The 19765-nt window shown below is 41.2% G+C and overlaps 1 protein-coding gene across 4 annotated transcripts in view; it reads left to right on the forward strand.

Moving 5' to 3' along the window:
• lsp1a (lymphocyte specific protein 1 a) overlaps nucleotides 1-19765 on the forward strand; it is a 34845-nt gene that overhangs the window by 6880 nt on the left and 8200 nt on the right. For 2 of the 4 annotated variants that reach the window (XM_058645783.1, XM_058645784.1), the window contains 7 exons: nucleotides 8995-9141; nucleotides 12654-13035; nucleotides 13299-13441; nucleotides 13658-13898; nucleotides 14147-14284; nucleotides 15923-15966; nucleotides 18197-18278. In XM_058645783.1, coding sequence (XP_058501766.1) covers nucleotides 8995-9141; nucleotides 12654-13035; nucleotides 13299-13441; nucleotides 13658-13898; nucleotides 14147-14284; nucleotides 15923-15966; nucleotides 18197-18278 — 1177 coding nt within the window. Of the gene's footprint in view, nucleotides 1-5982; nucleotides 6119-8994; nucleotides 9142-12653; nucleotides 13036-13298; nucleotides 13442-13657; nucleotides 13899-14146; nucleotides 14285-15922; nucleotides 15967-18196; nucleotides 18279-19765 lie in introns of those variants that run through there. The other 2 variants (XM_058645786.1, XM_058645785.1) reach the window with 2 other exon arrangements.

Consider the following 19765-nt stretch of genomic DNA (forward strand, 5'->3'; position numbering starts at 1 on the left):
TGCGTGTGTGTGTGTGTGTGTGTGTGAAGGTGTTGTAATCTGTGAGCTCAGCGTAAACCTGTGAGTCACAGTGAGGGCAATGGTCGTGATGTTCATCACAGAAACAGCTGTGATTCAGACAACTCGGGAGGTGTCATCAGTCTGGAGGAGCTGACATCTCTTTTTTTTATTTCTTTGGTTATAAATATTCTGCTATTTTACACCAGGTGTGTAAACAACAAACAACTGACACTTAATCTGCAACATAACATAAATAATGTGAGGATATGATGCTTTTTTGACATTAATGAGATATTTTATCAAAACCATTAACTGAGAAAACAAATATTAATAAATCAGAGAATATGAGAATATCTTTATATATATATATATGCCTCTATGTCTACTGTATATCTACATCACTTACATTTTTAAAAGGAAATGGATTTCAATGAAAATCTTCTTATAATGTTCAAAGGAAGAAGATTTTGGTGGCGTGTTTTTGACAGTGTGAGAAAAGTATCACAAACTATCAACATCTATGCTACTTTGTCTGTGTTTTAATAATAGATTCATTTGATAAAGTTGTTGGGAAAGAAGGGATTTTGAAAGTATTCTCAGACATTTCCAGAGCGTGTGTTGAAATGAGTAAGCGAGCAACAGAAAGGGAGTTGTTTTTGGTCCGACAGTGGAGATTGTCTAACCCGTAACAGTTAGTGATAAGCGATGATCATGTCCATCACACAAGAAACTCAAGCAACATTTGTCTCGACACATTTAAAAGTGTTGTGTGATGCAACAGTAATTCCCAAAGAATAGGTCAGGGGAGATTTCTTTTGGGCTTGCCAAGTAAATTTGTAAATAAATTGCCTCCTACTAAGGGTTAATGAAATAACATGTACTAAATGAAATTGTGATTAATTTATCAAACATATACTGACGTAAAGTCTTATTTACCTATGACATGTTGCAAAAAACTGTTTATATTCTTACATTGTGCACAAATGAGCTCTTAGGTCACAACAGCTTGTCATCATAAAGAAGTAAGTTTGTGTAACACTTATTCACAGTACCTGTTGCACCATCTCACTGAACTCAATTTCAGACCTGAGCCTAAAACTATGGCACGCAGCAGCTGTCTGTTTCTAATCAACTCTTTCTGAAAGATAAACAACCCCCCCGGCGAGCAGTGATGTCATTCAGGAGGAATACCTGGTGCAAAACAAACCGGCCCACTGTGACCTCTGACCCCTGAATCACACTCACATGGGTGGGTCCCCCTCACTGTTTACGATAACTGGAGATAAGGCCCTGAGGAATGTTTTTTGGGGGGCAGACGGGGGTGGTGGAGTAAGCCGATGAGTGATGGGGGCACTGAGCTCCCCCCACCCTACGCAGGTTTGCCCACAGTGAAAGTTAACACAGCAGGTTTTCCTTTTCCCAGAGGTTGCATCTGTGCAAATAGATGCCAGGTTTTCCCTCTGTGACAAGAGCAGTCTCACCCCAGAGTTGTCTCATATGGCCGACTTTTTTTTTAATGCGCTGGGTACCCATCAAGTGTCGTCTTTCAACATGCTGGGTGGTCTGATTCTGACTGACTCTTCTCTGCTCTGTTAAGTCTGCAGTGATGAGAAGACAAGTAAAGTGTGCTCTTTGTAACTAAATCACGCTTCAATGTGTTTCACAAACAGGAGATATTGAATTGCAGTAAATCTATTCATATTAACAATAATAATAAACATTTTTTTCATATTGCACCTTTCGAACAAGGATTGCTCCTCAAAGTGCTTCACAATAAAAGGAAAATAAAATGTAAAAAGCAAATACAACATTAAAACACAACACAGGGTGGAATGAAAAGGAAAAGTCTAAAGTCAAAAGGTAAAAATCCATTTAAATAACTTTTTTAAAAAAAGGAGGTAGTTGAAGGCTAGAGTAAAAAGACAAGTTTTAAGTCTTAGACTGATGGCCCAGATAATTAGACAGGTGGATGATGTTGCAGATGAAGCTGCAGTAATGAAAGAAAAATATGTTATACAAAACATGAAATGACAGTGAAACTACTCGAAATCACTCAGATTCATTCATTCATGTGTCAGGCTGCCACCCTTAATTCAGTGTAGACCACATGTGCTCCACTGTTAGCACTGTTGCCTCACAGCAAAAACAACCCTGGACAAGGGTAGCACTTGTCATCTATTGCATAAATAAAGTAGGAATTGTTAATATGGATACCATATATATCTACACGTATTCTCTGATGAAGAACCATTTCCAGCTTTCAGGGCTCTAACCTCTTCACCTTTTGCTCTCTTGCTTCTTGTCTGCTGCTTATCACGTTTGGCCATTTTAAAGACAAAGCAGAGCTTCACATGGAATGTGGTACTAAGACACTCTCTCCTGGTGTTAAGAGAGGAATGGGTGCTCAGCTTCACACTAGACAACCACAGGTGTTTAATGATTCTGTGTCCGTCAGTAAAGTCCTGAGCACAAACACATCTGCAGACTGTCTAGACTTCATCTAGACATCTAGAGATCACTGGTCTTTTTTTACTCCCACCCAAATATGCAGCCAATAGCGTGGTGATTGGTGTCTGTAGGCTGTACAATGCTCTGTCCTCATTTGGGATTAAATGTTGGGGAGACAGACGTTAATATTTTATATGATATTAGGAAAGTTATCGTATGAAAATCTCAGGATACGATAATACTGTATAGACTCAAGTTAGTAAGATTTTATACTTTAGATCCAGCATGTGTACTAACCGTACTGTAGGTGTAATCCTCTATAATCTCATGCTGTATAGATTATGATTACTCTCTGTTCTTTATTGTATATATATAGATGTTAAAATGCATGTTTATTAACTTTACTTGTTGACCGTCTTTGCTGCTGTAACACTGTAAATACCCTTGTTGTGATACTTATTTTATCTTAAGGATGTACCTTGTCTTCTCTATCTTATCTTATCTCAACTTGTCTTGTCTCTTATCTTAACTTGTCTCTTATTTTAGCTTATCTTAACTTGTCTTGCCTCTTATCTTATTTTAACTTGTCTTTCCTTCTATCTTAACTTGTCTCTTATCTTATTTTATCTTATCTTAACTTGTCTTGTCTCTTATCTTATCTGAGCTTATCTTAACTTGTCTTTCCTCTTATCTTAACTTGTCTCTTATCTTATTTTATCTTATCTTAACTTGTCTTGTCTCTTATCTTATCTTATCTTAACTGGTCTTGTCTCTTATCTTATCTGAGCTTATCTTAACTTGTCTTGTCTCTTATCATATTTTATCCTATCTTATCTTATCTTAACTTGTGTCTTATCTTAGCTTATCTTAACTTGTCTTTCCTCTTATCTTAACTTGTCTTAACTTGTCTTGTCTCTTATCTTATCATATTTTATCTTATCTTATCTTAACTTGTCTTGTCTCTTATCTTATCCTATGTTATCCTACCTTAGCTTATCTTAACTTGTATTGTCTTGTCATAGCTTACCTTATCTTTTGCTTTCACAATATTGCAATATTGGCAGTACAATTGCATCCCTGTATCGAATACTGCATATAATGTCCTTTGTTGAGTCCACTCAACAAGTAATCACCAATTTAAAAAAAGGCTGCAACATTTAAGATAATGCAACACTAATATTAAGTATAAGGGTAACAGCAGCTGTGATGAATCCCAGTCACAGTGACTCACGCTAAAACGAAGACGAGCGTCAGTTTGACTCTACACATCCTGCTCTGAGTAAGTTAAAGGCCTCATCCTCACAACTCGTCTGGTGACTCCAGCAAGTTTTGTTTTTTTCTCTCCATTCTGGGAAGTGGTGTCTTTGTGTTGTCATGTCAGAGTGATTGAACGCTCTCCGTCGCCACCCAGACTTGTTTCAACACACTACTGTGACTTCATCTCACAAATGTCTTCCCACCTTCCATGTCTTCTGTTCCGTGGAGTCTGGCTTATCACGCTGAGTCTGTCATTATCACGTCACTCAGCTGAATCATGCGACTGATGACAGCATGTGTTCTTACTTAAGTTTCTCTCTGCCACTTTTGTTCCTGTGAAACGTTGCCGGGAAAATACATTTATATCCTGGACAAGTGCAGGCAGATCGACCGACATTATGTGGTTTAGTGGCTCTGTAGGCAGGTGGTGGAGCTTTCATCTGCTTCGTAGGTATAAGTGTCATGTTTCTGGTTTTTGCTGTTGGTTGCTACTAATTTTGTTACCCACAGAACTGAAAGCATATTTTTTTTCCACCACAAAGATTTATAAGCCTGTATAAGTAACCAGTTGTGTATCCAAAACACCGAAGGCTTTTTTTCGCCTTGAAGAAAGAGCCAAAAGTGTTGTTTTTCTCACGTTTGTCATCCTCCCCAGATACATATCAATTTCTCATCATTGTAGCCTGTAGTGAGGACCAAGATATAATCTAGGGCTGCAACTAACACCCTGACCTGTAGGACTCAGGGTACTCAAAGAAGCTAGAATTAATAATAGATATAGGACAGGGCTGTTGTAGCAAAAGCTACTAAATAAATTGAAGTCCTTGTCTATGGAAATTAGACTAAAACACATTATTGAGGAAATAAAACATGTTTAAAAATGTTTTACGTCTCTGTTGACAACTTCATTTCGTCCCATTTACTTGCACTTGTCTGCTCAGGGCTCAGGTACATGTCATTCTGGCAAGCTTTGTGTGTCAGTGACCTCCAGGACTAAAGGTCAGCAGTGATCTGGGAAGTTTTCAGGAGAGGTAGCATGCTCGTTCTTGCCTCTGGTGTCACTTTACACTGAATCAACAAACTGAGAACAAAAAAAACCCTTTATGACTCCAAGTGAGGAAGAGAAAGTGTTCTGTGCATGTTGCTTTTGTCTAGAGCGACAACATTACCTGATACAATACAGACTAATGCTGTTTGCGTGTGGGGGGATCTGTTCTGCCTTGCCACTTTGATTAGATAATAGTTTTAAAAAAAAGATTTGCTTTTGGTTTTGAGAAAGTACAGGATGTGTGGGAGGAAGTAAGGCTGCTGTTAATCCCCGTATTTTAGAAACCACTCAGAGCGTGAATTTATCATTTAGTGTGGATCAGATGGTTGAACCGATGCCAGGTATGACCAAATCCCACAGTCAGGATCACAGAAAGGAGACATAATGAAAAGCTGGAGGAGTCGGAAGTGTATACTTTCACCACACAAACTGCTGACAACGAGTTTTTTGGCCTGATATCACACACACACACACACACGCTGCTCGTGTCTAAATGAACACAGACACACTCTAAAGATGGAGGAACAGGTCGAGGGCTGTATTATGATGTCCACTACTATAGTAGAAGCTCCTAAAGTGTCTGATGATGTTCCCTTGGAAACAATCATATTAGAGGAAGAGGCAGATGTTTGTGCTGTTTATAATTATTAATTAAAAGATTTAGGCTCCGGCCCTGTGATGGACTGGCAACCTTTCGCTCTCTGTCAGTTGGGATTGGCACCAGCGACCCTCATGTGGAGGATAAAGCAGTAGAAGATGAATGAAGGAAAATATAGGCTCCATTTTGGCAAACACACAAACATATTTCCAATAAAACTTGGCATATACGCTCACTGACCACTTTATTAGGTACAAATGACACAGTACAGTGGCAGGAGTGGCACCCAGTGTGGCCTTCTGCTGTTGTGAGTTAGGGCTGTAAAGTCCCGTTCGACTGGTCGATTAATCAGTCAATACTTCTACTCAAATTTTGATAAATCGACTTTTTGCCGTGTTCATTTCATACAGTCTATGGTTAATTTGATTTCATCTGGAGGAATGTAGCAAGTGCTAATGGGGGTGTTTTCAGAGCACCCCTGTTCCACAGATCACAGCGTGTCGTCAGAGAACACCCCCCTTGTTTTCAGTATTTTGGATTAGCCCAACCCACAGGAGACAGAAAGACTACAGAACGTCCGGTGGTTTTATTTAATGTTGAGTTACAGTCGGTCCTCGTCCTCCTCTAACGTCCATGTCAAAGACATCGACAGTGTGGCAGCATTTTACAAAAGTAGATGGCGATAAAAAAAAAAAAAGTCAAATGCAAAGTTTGCCAGCAGCAGTTTGCATATCACAGCGCGACTACAAACATGTCATATGAAAACGGTAAGCTAACTTGTCTTCGTTATGTTGCTCCGTCCGTTTTGAGTACCGACTTGTCGATTTTGAGTCGAAATTTCAGGGCTTCAGTCGACCATGAATTTCTTTGGTTGATTACAGCCCTACTTTAGAGTTTGTGCATTCATAGAGCGTCTCGTCTTAATTCTTATGAGTGGTTATTAGGTTCCTGTTATGAGTTACTGTTGCCTTTCTATCATTATGAACCAGTGGCATCAACAAGACATTTTGCTGACAGAGGACTGGCCCTTTCTCTTTTTCTGAAATACTGACCTCTGTTTGTTGATCCCTGCCTTGCCATGTAACGTCATGACTGTTGTTTAAGTGATTGTAGTTATTGTAGAATTAATTAATTAGTATTAATTAATTCAAATGTAATCTGTAGGTGTAATTTATTTTCCCTGCACCAGCTCAACAGGGCTTTGTGAAAAGCTTTTATTTTGAAAACTTAATATTCTCAAATTTTCTGTAAGAGCCACGCTGCCTTGCCCACATGTATGACATGAACACAGTTCTCATCGTCATCAAGAGTGACACGCCCAGCTGACCCGCCTTCCAGATGTGCACTGGCCTCTCCACCTCTGTCCCAACACCCGTTTCCTCCCTGGTCCTCTTCGCCTGTTCACAGGAAGGACACACAGAGAGAAAAGGAAGCGTATCTGATGCTAACTATTGTAGAGCTTATCAGTCGTGTGGTTCCTGACTGCTGAATCAGCATCCACCATCATACTGTATGTGTTTCGTTATTCCAGCCGGCCTCCCTCTGGACAAACTTCTGCACCATTTATCATGGAGCGGAAAAGGCTGGAGATCACATTTAAATGGAGTGCAGTCGGGTGATCATCAAACAGTGTGAAGTGGATGCTGTGACTAATCTTTTCAATGCTGCGCAGTGTCCACAGAGTGTTCTCTCCAGGAAAAAAGGCTCTTTACACCTGTAGAAGCTGATCTGTTTTTTTCTCAGCCACCTTAGGCCAGTACCAACACGTAATATAAAATGTTACATTATGTTTACATAGTGACGTAAAGCTAAACACCTTCAGGTCACACTAGTATCAGCTGTAGAAGTACATCAAGTATGTTTGCATAGGTTTGGCATTTATTGATGAGCCATTTTTCTGTGGTCATACCTGACACTTGACCTTTAGCGGGGTTAAAACCAAAGATACGTGGAATAAAATAGTAAAAACAACAAATCCAACCCAAACAATTAGACGATTAGACTATCGTAGCCTTTTGGCAAACTATGGCATATTTACAGAGCATACTTACAGTTCATTGTCCATGTAAAATAATTCAATAAATGGTAAAGGTGTTCAAGAGAAACAAACAGAAAAAGAAGATGACACTTCAACCAAACAAACTTCCATTTTCTAATCCTCCACTTGAGGGTGCAGCCTGCACAGGTCACCAGTTAATTACAGGACCAACATACAGAGACAAACAGATAATCACTCTCACTTTTACACAATTTAGAGTGTCCAGTCAACATTGTCCTCAATGTTGCGTGTTTTTGTACCGTGTGAGGAAGCTGGAGTTCCCGGAGAGAACCCACACAGCTTGTAGGTGCATGTGAACTGGCCCTGAGGGCACAAAGGAAAACGAGAGCTATACCTGTGATGATGCTGAGGGTCAGAGGTCACTGCAGGTCCTAGATTAATTCATCCCTCTCTTAAGAGAACGTGAAGTTTGGGGGGGGGGGGGGGCCATTAAGGATCTATTAGTGACCCAGAAGCCAAACGTGTGTTACTCGATACCTGAGCTGCCACATGGAGCTTATTGACCTGTTAAACCTCCAGACTCCATCAACACAGACGGAGGGTCTGCACCGCAAATCCACATCAACTCAATGTGATTCTCATGGGGTTATCAGGATTCACTGAGCCTTACATCAGCTGGATCTGTTAACTCTGGATTTACCTATCCAGCTGAGTGTATGTGGGAGGGTGAGGTTTGTTTCTCTTTGCCATTTATTCCTTGCGCCAAAGTCCATAGAGAAAATCTAAGAGTTTCCTTCATCAGTAAGTTCAAATGTGTTATTTAGTGTCTGTGCTGTTAGGAATCCTTTGTTTGGATTCACCTGACTGACTCAACTTTGCCAAATGATGTAGCAGTAGACCAGCAGCTCCAGTTCCAATAAAAACACAGATTTTGTCTCAGGTACAGGAGAGAGTACAGTTTACTAAGTTCAATTTCCAGCCAGAAAAGGCAAGATAAAGCGACCAGATTTCGACTAGCGATCCACATCATTGGAGAAACAGAATGGGATAACTGGATTTTTGTTAAGGAAGTAAAAACCAGACTGAATGTTGGTTACATTTTTTACAGACTTACTAATAATGTGGAGAAGTTCACAAGCATCTGTTGGTTCGGAGGTCTGTTGCAGAGAACAAGAAGTTGAATGATTTTCCACATTTGTCTGTTATAAACACATACAAACAAAGAAGTTACTGCTCTAACAAGCTACACTGAGTGCTGTTCGTCTGAGGTGAAGTACTCTAAGTGTCGGTGGAAATCGGGGCGTATGAATGTTTGGATCACCGGTCTACAGATAAATAAAGATTAACAGTGTTTGTAATAAATACGGTGATGTCAGGCAGACATGAGGTGAAGAGCACGTGTGTTTATCCTGACGACAAACAGCTGGTTTGGTTTCTTTTCTGAGGCCCCTGCAGAAGGTCCTCAGGCCTGATCTCTGCCTCGTCACGACCTAACGGACGCCGATGAGTCAGGAATCAGTGTCGCCTTTGTTGCATGACAAATGTTTCTCAGTGAAGGTTCAGTGAAGAAAAAAAAGTCTGTGAATCTGTCTACTCTGATATTACTGTCTCATTATTAACGCCACTTTCTCCTTTCCACCTCAGGCTGACGGCTCAGAGGAGCATTGAAGACGCAGAGGAGGTGGAGAGGGAGCGCCGTCGGAGAGCTCGAGAGTCTTTCCAAAGGAGGAACAGCGGTTCATCCCCTGGAGAGTCCTCACCAGAGAATGAGATGGCCACAGAGGAGAATGTGTGAGTACAGACACAGAAAGAAAATAGCAAGCGAACCCAAATCTTTGACACATACACTATGTGAAGTGCCAGAAAGTAGGGCCACAATATTACTACAATATAACTAAACGTCACCCATTTTGAGTGTTTTTTTTTCCTGACATTTCAGCCAAACAGATTATATTGATTTTGAAAATAATCATTAGTTGCAGTCCTAGAGTTAAGACACAAACATAATCATGCTATTCTGTCTATTTTAGCAGCAGGTTGGTTATTTGAAGTTGGGGTGCAATAATATGTAATATGTTCTTGGGTTGATGGATGTTTTTGGTGTATCAGTGAGAACTTACCAACCATTAAATATGGTGTTTGATTTCTCTGGGGACACAATAACAAATAGAAAGCACATGAATACGTGTAATTAAGAGGTTGATACTCCATCGCCTATAGCTCCCTGATGAAGCTCTGTTTTGACATCCATCACTGTTGGCTCCAGTTTTAAGCCTTTTCAGTACACCGTCCTCACTAAAAAGCACCTTTTATTCAGTCTGTTTGAGAAGAGTTCATGAACTTTCTGTATCTGTAAAGCTCCCAAAGTGCAGTCATGACGTTATTTCTCTCGTCATTACTGTAACTGTCTGGCCTTGGTCTCACCCTAAAAAGATGGACATTTTCAATGACAACCAAATGTGGCTGAATTCCTTCTCCATGCAATCATGGGAACTGAGGAAGTTATTAAGTGAAGAACATAATTCACTCACTCGTCTCATGTCCAATGACTGTGACTGTATTTTCTTTTGGGTGGTAACGGTGAATTTAATAGTGTGTTGACACGTTTCCCAGCTGTGTGACATAAAGCCCACCGTGCTGCAGTTGCTCCTCGCCGCTCGCCATACCATCTCTACTTTACAGCCGTCTGGTTTCGCAAAAACAAATGTTTCCATCGAGAAAAGATGCAAACAATGTTCTCCCTCGCTGTCGTGCTGATGTGAAGACAAATACACAGCTGCCTTGTCATTACACAACCTCCAAGGAATGTTTACTGCTAATGCATCCCAAGGGAGAAGTACCGCCATGTCAAAGCTTGTGGCGTTTCAGCTGACTTATAATTTCGGACTCTTAATTACAGCTTACGGCGTGCACCACGTAACACCTTCTCCTCCATTACGTCACCGCTTCAGCTGGTTTCAGGCTGCGCTGACTCAGGGTGAGGTATCCGCACTCTGTAATTAAAAAGTTTACGGCTCAAGATGCAGCAGTAATGTGATGGAGTTTATTAAAATCCCCTCTTGGTGAATTTGGTTCATGTTTCGCGGGTCTCCAGATGTCAGACGTCATTTGGCGGTACATCAATCCTCTGCCATAAAGGTTTTTCAAGGCTTGGTAAAAAGCAAGCGATCCTGTTAAAAGACCAGCGTGTTAGTTTGTATTATGTCATCCTTTTTCCACAAATGATACAAGTATAAAAACCTTAATTAAAGCATCAGCTTCTTAAGGAATTCAGCACAGTCATACATGTTGAATTTATTCTAACATGAAGCTTGATATGTTCTATGCATGTATGGTGATACTGGAATTTTTCACTTGGATGCATCTCATCGACGTCTGCATTTAATCCATCCATTGGGTGCCTTCCTCAGGGGCCCCCCAGCCCTTGACTCGTCGGTTACAAGCCCAATTCCTATCCTCTTAGCCATGGGTTGCCCGTAATCCTGGAGCTGATGGAGCTTCTGTCTATGGTGGTGGCTATATCCTATGCTAGTCCATATTATTGCATTAACAGTGCCTAAACACAACAACTAACACTAACCTATATCATTTTCCTATAGCTAAGGATGGAGGGTGTGACTGTGGCCAGATCAGATTGGGTTCAGACATAAACCCAAGACCAAGCTGTGGTCTTATCTATTTATACAGTGCAGAATAATGGTCCTACTGTTGTAATGAAGCTGAAGCACAATATGGTGTATATTTTCAAAAACAGTGTATATGTTTGCCATTTATTTTATTTATTCTGAATCCCTGACAGATTTGTATTCAGTCTGACAGTAGAACCAAATAAATCCAACAATCTGATGATTTGAGAGTGTGAGGGAAGAGGCAGTTTCACTCAGGAATCTGTCCAGGTGTCGACAGCCGACACACAGAAACAGGACTGCTCTTTATGGCTGATTAGCTGCTGAGAGATCAGGCAGAGACTCCCATCATGCAGCGGGGACCCCGTCGACTGGCTGAGCGTCCTAATCATGTTGGGAATGTTGAGGGAATTCCTTTCGGCCAGCTCCTGCGAATACAAAGCACAGTTTTATTACTTTTAATCAGTGGGTGGAACACACATGGACAGAGTGCTAGCTGTTGGTAAATTCAAAGTTCAAGACTTTCTTGCTATGCCGCAGGCAGAGAGAGGCAGGTGGACCTCAACCTCCTCAGATTACAACACCATCAATGCTGACCCGCACACAGTGTCACATTTAATATCTGAAAACGAACTGTGGAAAATAACTCGAAGGCCCCACGTGGCCTCAGCTTGACCAGATAAAGTATCTAACATCAGGGTCGTGATTTAAGGGGTTCCTCTCAAACTTGACACAAATATTTGGACTCAACGATGCTGGTCAGAGGTCAAAGATTAAGAAGATCACTGTTACCTAAAAGTATGATTTCGAATCGAGGCCATGGGGGAATCCTTTCATTTCTGGCACAAACTGACTTGATGATAAACTAAATTGATGTAGTGTTGGCCGTCAATGACAAAACTGTTTTATTGAGTTAATAAATGAAAAATCTCAGGATGAGAAAGCGAAACCTTACAAATGTGTCACAACTGCCACAACTTGCAAATATGAACTACTTAGATGTTGGGTGCCAAAGGTCAAGGTCAAGGTCAGGGTGACTTCACCCTGGCAAAATACCAGTAACTAATGGAGGGAATGTCAATGCGTTAATACATGAATGCCAAGACATTCACCATCTCCTTGCTTAAAAAGTGCTATTTAAGGCAAATTATTGTTGGCAGCCTTATTATCTTGTGTATAATATGAGACCAGCAGACATGATGTAAACCCGAGGCTAGTAAACACTGGAAAAAACATGCAAAGCATGTAAAATAATCCCAGAGAGACTATAAACGTTACTGTATGTGTTTCTGGCCAGCTTCCATTTCCTGTGCTGGTTCACCGCTTGTTATTTCAGCTGTACCGGACGCTACTTGTTCATTCATCAGCTGCACTGATTACAGAAGCTAATCAGGGCAGAAATGTGTTACACCAATCTGCCGCACACTGGTGACATGTTTTTTCATACACTACACTACAATGAAGTGTTCCAGGTATTCAGGTGTGGGAACGTCAACATTTTCATGCTGGACTAACGTGTTTGGTGGACTAAACTTGATTTAACCCTCAAACATAAAAATATAATCAGAGTTCAACAGCTTTTCTGTTCCTTTGTCCTGGACTGTATTACATTATCATAGATATTTGCATCAGAGCTCTGTGGATTTGTGACCCATCTCTCCTCACTGTCCTTTCCAGGTACAATAGTGACTTTAAACCAAGCGGCTCTCCGTCTTTGGATGAGGACGAAGGCTTCAGCGACTGGACTCAGCGCAGAGAGAGACAGAGGCAGCAGCGACTGCAGGAGCTCTGTCAGGGAGGGGAAGCGGACGAGGAAGAGGACGAGGGGACAATTAACAAAGCTGCACCTGTCAAGATGGTCCGGGCCTCTGTCACATCCTTCAGCCGAATCCAGCAACAGGAGCAGGAAGAGACGGACAGGGCCAGGATGGAGGAAGAGAAGAGAAAGAAAGGAGAGGAGGAGATGGTTAAAGCCGAGAGGGTCAGAAGAGAGAAAGAGGAGAAGATGGAGCAGGTCATGATCAGGAGGAAAGAGGAGGCTCAAAAACCAAAACCAGTAGTAAGGCTTCCTAACCCGATGAAATGTTTAAAGGTTTAAAATCATCCTTGTTGTGTCTTAAGTTGCAGGAAACTAGACCAAGTTATATTAAAGCTTTTTAAGTCCATAGAGTAAGTCAAGTATTCTTTAACGATCTCCAGTCATGTCGTTATAATTTGAAATAATTAGGTCAGGTTTTAAACATATACAAAATTGAGCTTTCAGACAGTCAATTCCTCACTGTTTTCAATTCCATCTACTCACTTGTAATCATCCATGTGCAGGTGGAGAAAAGGAAAGAAGTGAAAGTTTCCTACACGTCTAAGGTTTTCCTTCACCAGGAGCCAAAACACAGCCACACCAATGGAGACGCAGCCAGTGAGGAGGTGGTTTCACACATCGTCAACAAGACAAAAAGATCCACCAGGTGTGTAGGATAATTATTTATTTATTCATTTATTTTTCATTTCATTTTAAATAAATACTTCACTAAAATGTATAAGCTAAGGCTAATGTGAGTGGCAGCCATTTATATATGGACAGAAGTATTCACTTTCAAAAGTTGTTGGGACTTTGGGACCATTCATACCCTGAGCATGAATGAAATTATTTTTCACATGTAACACCTCCTTGGCGTGCGTAGCAGAACCACAGACCCAGAGGAGGCGGAGGCCATCCTAGAGACGGAGCAGCGGCTGGAGAAGATCAGACGAGGCCTTCAGGTGAAGGAGAGCCAAGAACTGGAGCAGCTGAAAGACCGGCAGGCTGAGGCCGAGCAGGAGCTGGAAGTGCTGAAGAGAAGGAGGGAGGACCGACGCCGGCTTCGGGAGGAAGAGGAGCGCCGACGGGAGGAGGAGGAGCAGCAGAGGCTTGCCAAAGAGGAGGTGAGCATGTGTCTTTCATTGACAAAAACCAGAAGAGGTTTTGCTCAGATATTTACACAACTACAGAAGGGAATCATCTTTTAAAGCCAAAAGGTAGCAGGAGCATCAGATTGTTATAAATTACCACCATGTTACTGTCATAGCTCCCAGCAGCTAATTTAAATCTGAAGAGTTTCTAGCTGCATTGACAAGATGTGATTAGAAAGAAGTTGACTAAATCTAAACCTGACTTTGTGAACTGACTTCAGGAGGAGAGGAGACGGATGAAAGAGGACATCGAGAGGAGGAGGATGGAGGCAGCAGAGAGAATGAAGAGCCTGAGCACATCTAGTGTGGACGATGATGAAATGTTCAGTCCCTTCAGTCCCAAAACTCCCACACACAAGGTAAAAAAAACACCTATAGACCATATTATTGCTTCAACATGATCATTATTTTCTATAATCATCATTGTTCACACCTAACTGATGAGCTGATTTTGTCTGACTAACTGAGAGAAAGGAAAATCGTGACAGGTCGGCAGCAGTAAAGAGACAGGCTTTACTTATCGATTGATTCCATTTATTTAGGCTGAACTGTCCTTCGGCGTGGTGATCCATTAAGTCCCTTTAACCAGTACAGATTTACAGTATGTTCACAAACTCAATGATAAATACCTGTGTTATCTTCACAGCAGACGGTTTCAGCTGCAGTCTGTAAGTTGCATGTGTGTGCGTGTGTTTATGTGATAAGACCGTGTTTACCCACTGCACCAAAGAAGCATGTGGTGTCATTAGATTTCCAGGATTCACAGTACACAGCGCTATATCATGTCACTGCTATTTTTATACATACGTACATTTGTACATATATGTGTTTTATTTGGTTCCAAAATATGTAGGAATGTAATCTTTATTTTGGGAAAAAAAAATGTGTTGTTGGAAATGCTTGTGTGCATGACACTGCATGCGTGTTCAGCATCTTTACACCAGATTTTCTTTTTCCAACCTGATCATGAGATGAATCCATTGCTTGTGACGCTCTGTGAGGTTTCTTTAGGTTTTTCCCACCCGGTTTTTTTCGGTAGGTTTTCTCACACTGTGAGAAAAGCAGCAGGAATAAAAAAGTGATTCATTGGTTGGCTATGTGGCTTCATCCCGTAATCTAAAGACTTGCAGATTTGGATTCCGGGTGTGACTAAATGTTGGTGTCTCCTCTGTGTCCCACCCAATGTCTGATCCAGCTGTGATCCTATGGATGGTTAAAAAAAAACCTCCATTTTAAGGGAAAAACAACAAAAACAACATTTTAATTCACATGGGAAGTGAGAACAAAATAATCCTATAGTGTGTTACATTGCGCATTGGTTTGATAACTGACCCTTTGTACTTTGGACATTGGAGCGAATGAGGAAAGAGTGAGGATGAGAATGAAGGGCAACTTCGATCTGTGTTTTTTTTAATTGTCAGATACATTTGGAGATTGGGTAAAAAATCTGTGAATGAATAAACCTTATTTAAAAGAATAAAGCCAGATAGTTCACCATATACAGTATCACATGGTTGTCATGTTCTTCATTTTGAAAAAGTAAAACATTTAAGTCGAGGGGTTAAGTATCGACCCCTCAGGATTGGCACCATCCAGTCCCTCACCAGCATCTCATTGCTAGAGCTGATTTTGAAAGCAGAGGTTCAGGTGACTTTACATCACTTTTGTGTTGTGAGGTTTTGAAACAAGTCACAACACATTAGAAAGAACACTGGTACAGCAAGACAAAAAAAAGGGTTGGAGCAGAATCAAAAACTATAACACTGGGATTAAAGTCCCATCAAACCTGACAGCTAGCTCAGGAAACAGTTGTTTTCATTCGAAAAACACACACCTATAAATCAACCTCTCGTTCTCCGGGGACATTTGATGAAGGCCAGTCGACCCTGCTCCGTTTGTCTTGGACAGAGCCGTGGCAGTCTGTGGCCCAAAGCAGCAGCATAGAGGAACGTTGACCTGTGTTCATCACTTTCCTTGTTCTTCCTCTGCTCTTTCAGATCACACAGAGAACGGAGTCCTTGAACCGCTCGCTGAAGAAAAGGTAAACATCCCATCCAAAACCTCATGACATTGACATTTAACATGAACATTATCATCACGTTTTCTTGGTGTTTCATGTAGAAACATCTCACCTAAAATCATGGTTCTGTTTACATTAAATCATTTGGCACAAACTTGAAATCACTGACTCTCAAAACTCAGAACTCTTTATTGAGTGTCTTGTGTTGGTCAGTTTGTCCCTGCTGGCTAATCCTCCACTGTCTGAAGATAAACACTGATGAAGAGGGTCAGAGGTGACCTCTCCACCTAACTCAGTGCATCACGCTCCTCTGCCACCATGATTTATGGTGCTGCCTAACTCCGTCCAGATGCGGGCAGCTGCATTGTCTATGCTGGGTGGTGAGCTACGATGGCTCCAGGCAGTCTGCAGCAGCTAGTTATCAGCTCTCAGCAGCTCTCAGCAGCTCTCAGCAGGAGTGAAGCCTTTGTGTTGATCATTTTATCCAGAGATGAGTGCACCAGGAACTTTTGTTTGCAATAACAAAAGTTGCATTAATGTTTTCATTTTCATCCTTAAGTTTATAATTGAAAGCCTATTGATGAGATTATACCCTTTATAACAGTTATTGTCCACTTGAGTGACATGATCAAATTCATTGATACAAAATGGGGCATGAGGCTAGCACTGTTCCATCACAGCAAGAAGGTTGCCAGTTCACATCCCGGTTCAGGCCTTTCTGTGTGGAGTTTGCATGTTCTCCCCGTGTGTGTGTGGGTTTTCTCTGGGTACTTCCTCCCACAAATCCAAAAACATGCAAAGGTTCATTGGACACTCTAAATTGACCGTAGTGTGAATGTGAGAGTTAAAGGTTGTTGGCCCTGCGATGAACTGCACCTTCTATTAAACCTTTGCTTTACAATTGAGATTAAAATCTCTTTTACTTTAACCTCTAACTTTAATACTGTGGATAAGACTCAAAACCAGCGCTTCCAGCAGTGAAGGGAACAGCTAAAAAAAAACTCACATTAAAAATGTGATGTCATTTCCTCAATCAGTCCTGACATCATTCAAGTCAGACATCTCACAGTTTGAATGGCTCCGACTTCCTCACTCCCCACAGATACGGGGAGTGATGAACAAACATCTAATTTTAAAGGATTAAAAAAGAGAGAGGGAAAATGCAGCAGTGCCTCAGACATGTGAAGGCCAAACGATTGAAATGATGAATGAGGTTCCTCCCCCGATGTGCAGGAATGACTTCATCCAGCAGCACGTCTCCTATCTGGGGCTGTAAAATGTAAAAGTAAAGTGAGGGAGGGGGAGCTTTGTTGTTTGTGGGAGATGCTTGTGGAGGTTGAGTTTGGACAGCTGGAACGAGAGAATAAAACTGTGCTGGATCTGCGGAGGCTAACACAAAACCGTATACACTGACAAACCCAGATTTGAGTTTTGACTCCCGGTGACCACATGTGAATGTCCGACTTTTGAAGACATACAGATTTATCAAAGTCCAAAGAGGAAATCCGCCTTTTTCGCTCAATTGCACTGGTCTACTGCTGCTTCTTTTGTTAAGTCTGTGTCACTTCAAATCCTAAAAAGAATTTCAAACACCAAAGATGTAAAAAAAAAACATAATTGGTCTGATGGAGGCAGCAGTGTGTTAACAACTACTGTGTGCTGTTATGTAAACTGGCAAATTTTCTCTATAGTGTGGGGAAATAAGTGGTTTTTAAACTGTCAGAAAACAGCAAGAAAAAGCAGTGAACATATTGCCAATCTATGTTAGACTTTAGCAGTCGTAGATCTTGTTTTGGTGATAATTTAATTCCTGGCAGTTATGCTGTCATTGAGAGAGAGAGAGCATCTGCTGGTTGTGGGTCATGGAAGAGTGCTCGGCAAAGTCAGTGCTGACAAAGTGTCAGTATCTCATCCACTCACTCATTTACTATCACTTCATGGACGAGTGAAGAAACCAGGTGTTGCTTGAAGAATGAGTTTCCTTTAAGAGCTTCTCTTTAAGAGCTTCTTCTGTAATCAGACTGCACATTGCGGAACAAACTGTGATAAATGTGCAACATTGCATATCGGGAACCAATCTGAAAACAGTCGTGTCAGCTATTGCACTGCATATACAGCGTTGAGTAACAACATTGTTTATATACCAATGCCAAATATGTCAGTCTTAATCAAGAAGGTTTATGTCTAAAATGATGCCATGGCTTTACCTGGGTTTAATTTAATTGATTTGTTGTTGTTGTTTTTTAATTAGTAACAGCTTCAAGAAGACACAACCTCTCGTCCTCCTGTCCAAGATTGACGACAAGCTGGAGCAGTATGCCCATGCTGTGGAGGTCAGCTCACTCACACATACACACAAACTTTTTTTTTTTTGTGTCTTATGGCGTTTTTCCATTAGTGACTAGTGACTTTACACCAGACTCCTGGAGTTGTTGGAGATTAACCCACGTTTTTAGGATTGTTCAGTAGTTTTTAACTGATCTACAGTTTGACGCTGTTCGGCTTGATTAGTGTGTGGGACGTCTCTTCCTGTGACGGCACTCTGGCCAGTCAGTGGCCGGCAGTCTGACCAATCATCGCATAGTACTTACTCAGCACGTTTTTGGAACCTCGCCTGAGCAGGTACTACTAATAGTATGTGGTACCAGGTACTATGCTAGTGGACTAAACCAGGTCTTAACCATGAACAAGTTGTGAGGACCAGACAAAATGTCTCCACAAAGATAGGTTTGTACCTTTTCTGGACCTCACAAAGATATAAATACAAGTAAACACACATACCCTTTAAGGGCCATAATAGTTGATTAAATTCACAGAGTATCTCTAATGTGATGGCTGTTGGTAGAGATGGTCTGGTTATGATGATGATGATGGTGATGTAAGTTCACTGCTTGTTTTGTCCAAAACACTTTGCTGTGTGTTCTCTCCCTGTACTAAAGCGTCATCTGCTCATGGCCATGGACACAGTTTACATTTTATTTTTCCCAATTTAACGGCTGCTGTCAATCAAATACAGATTCAAATACAACAAAAGACTAACAAAAGAAAAAAAGAGCATTACTAATATTTCCCCCAGGAAATGTTTCTTTCTTTTACTAATACAAATATCTATTATATCAAAGAATCTATTCATCCCTTTGAACATCTCTGTTAGAGACCTTCACTGTCATCACCAACGACAGACAGACAGAAGTGAACACAAACACAGAGGAGCCATTGATGCCGCTGATGAATATTTTCATCACAGCCCCCTCCGGTTCCCCCTGCAGGCTGGGTTAACATCCTGCCTGCCTCACCCATCAGAGCCATGTCTGTCTGCAGTCAAACAACCTGATTCATACAGTATGACGTACAGGAATTCAGGACGAGTTCCTGCTCTTTGTTGTACCTCATTCACACCTGTTACCTGTTGCTCTGACCAGTTACACTGATTTGCTCTGAGGTCACACTTTGCTCCTCAGTCTGAGCAGTTTATAATGCTGCTGGTGTCCCCTGTTCATTAGAGGCAGCTTTAACCTCATTCATCTTCTTCTGTTGGGTGTAATGGCAGCTTCTGGACGGGTGGTGCTATAGAGAAAAGGCCATGGCGTTTTTAGTTTTGGTGAAGTACATCTGGTGAGCTGCAGTATTGCATTATTAGATTACAATTTTCTTCTCTTAAGTGGCTATCTTTTGAGGACGTGTACACATGGCAGGTCACATCGAAGGGAACATTAAAACCATTAAAAAACGGGACATTTTGTTTTTTTGCTTTGAGAGGCTGCCAGGTTTGTTTACTGCTATTTTTGCTCCAATAAAGTAAATTTAGTCCCAAAAGAAA

The sequence above is a fragment of the Solea solea genome, chromosome 12 (assembly GCF_958295425.1).
Source record: "Solea solea chromosome 12, fSolSol10.1, whole genome shotgun sequence".
NCBI classification, from domain to species: domain Eukaryota; kingdom Metazoa; phylum Chordata; class Actinopteri; order Pleuronectiformes; family Soleidae; genus Solea; species Solea solea.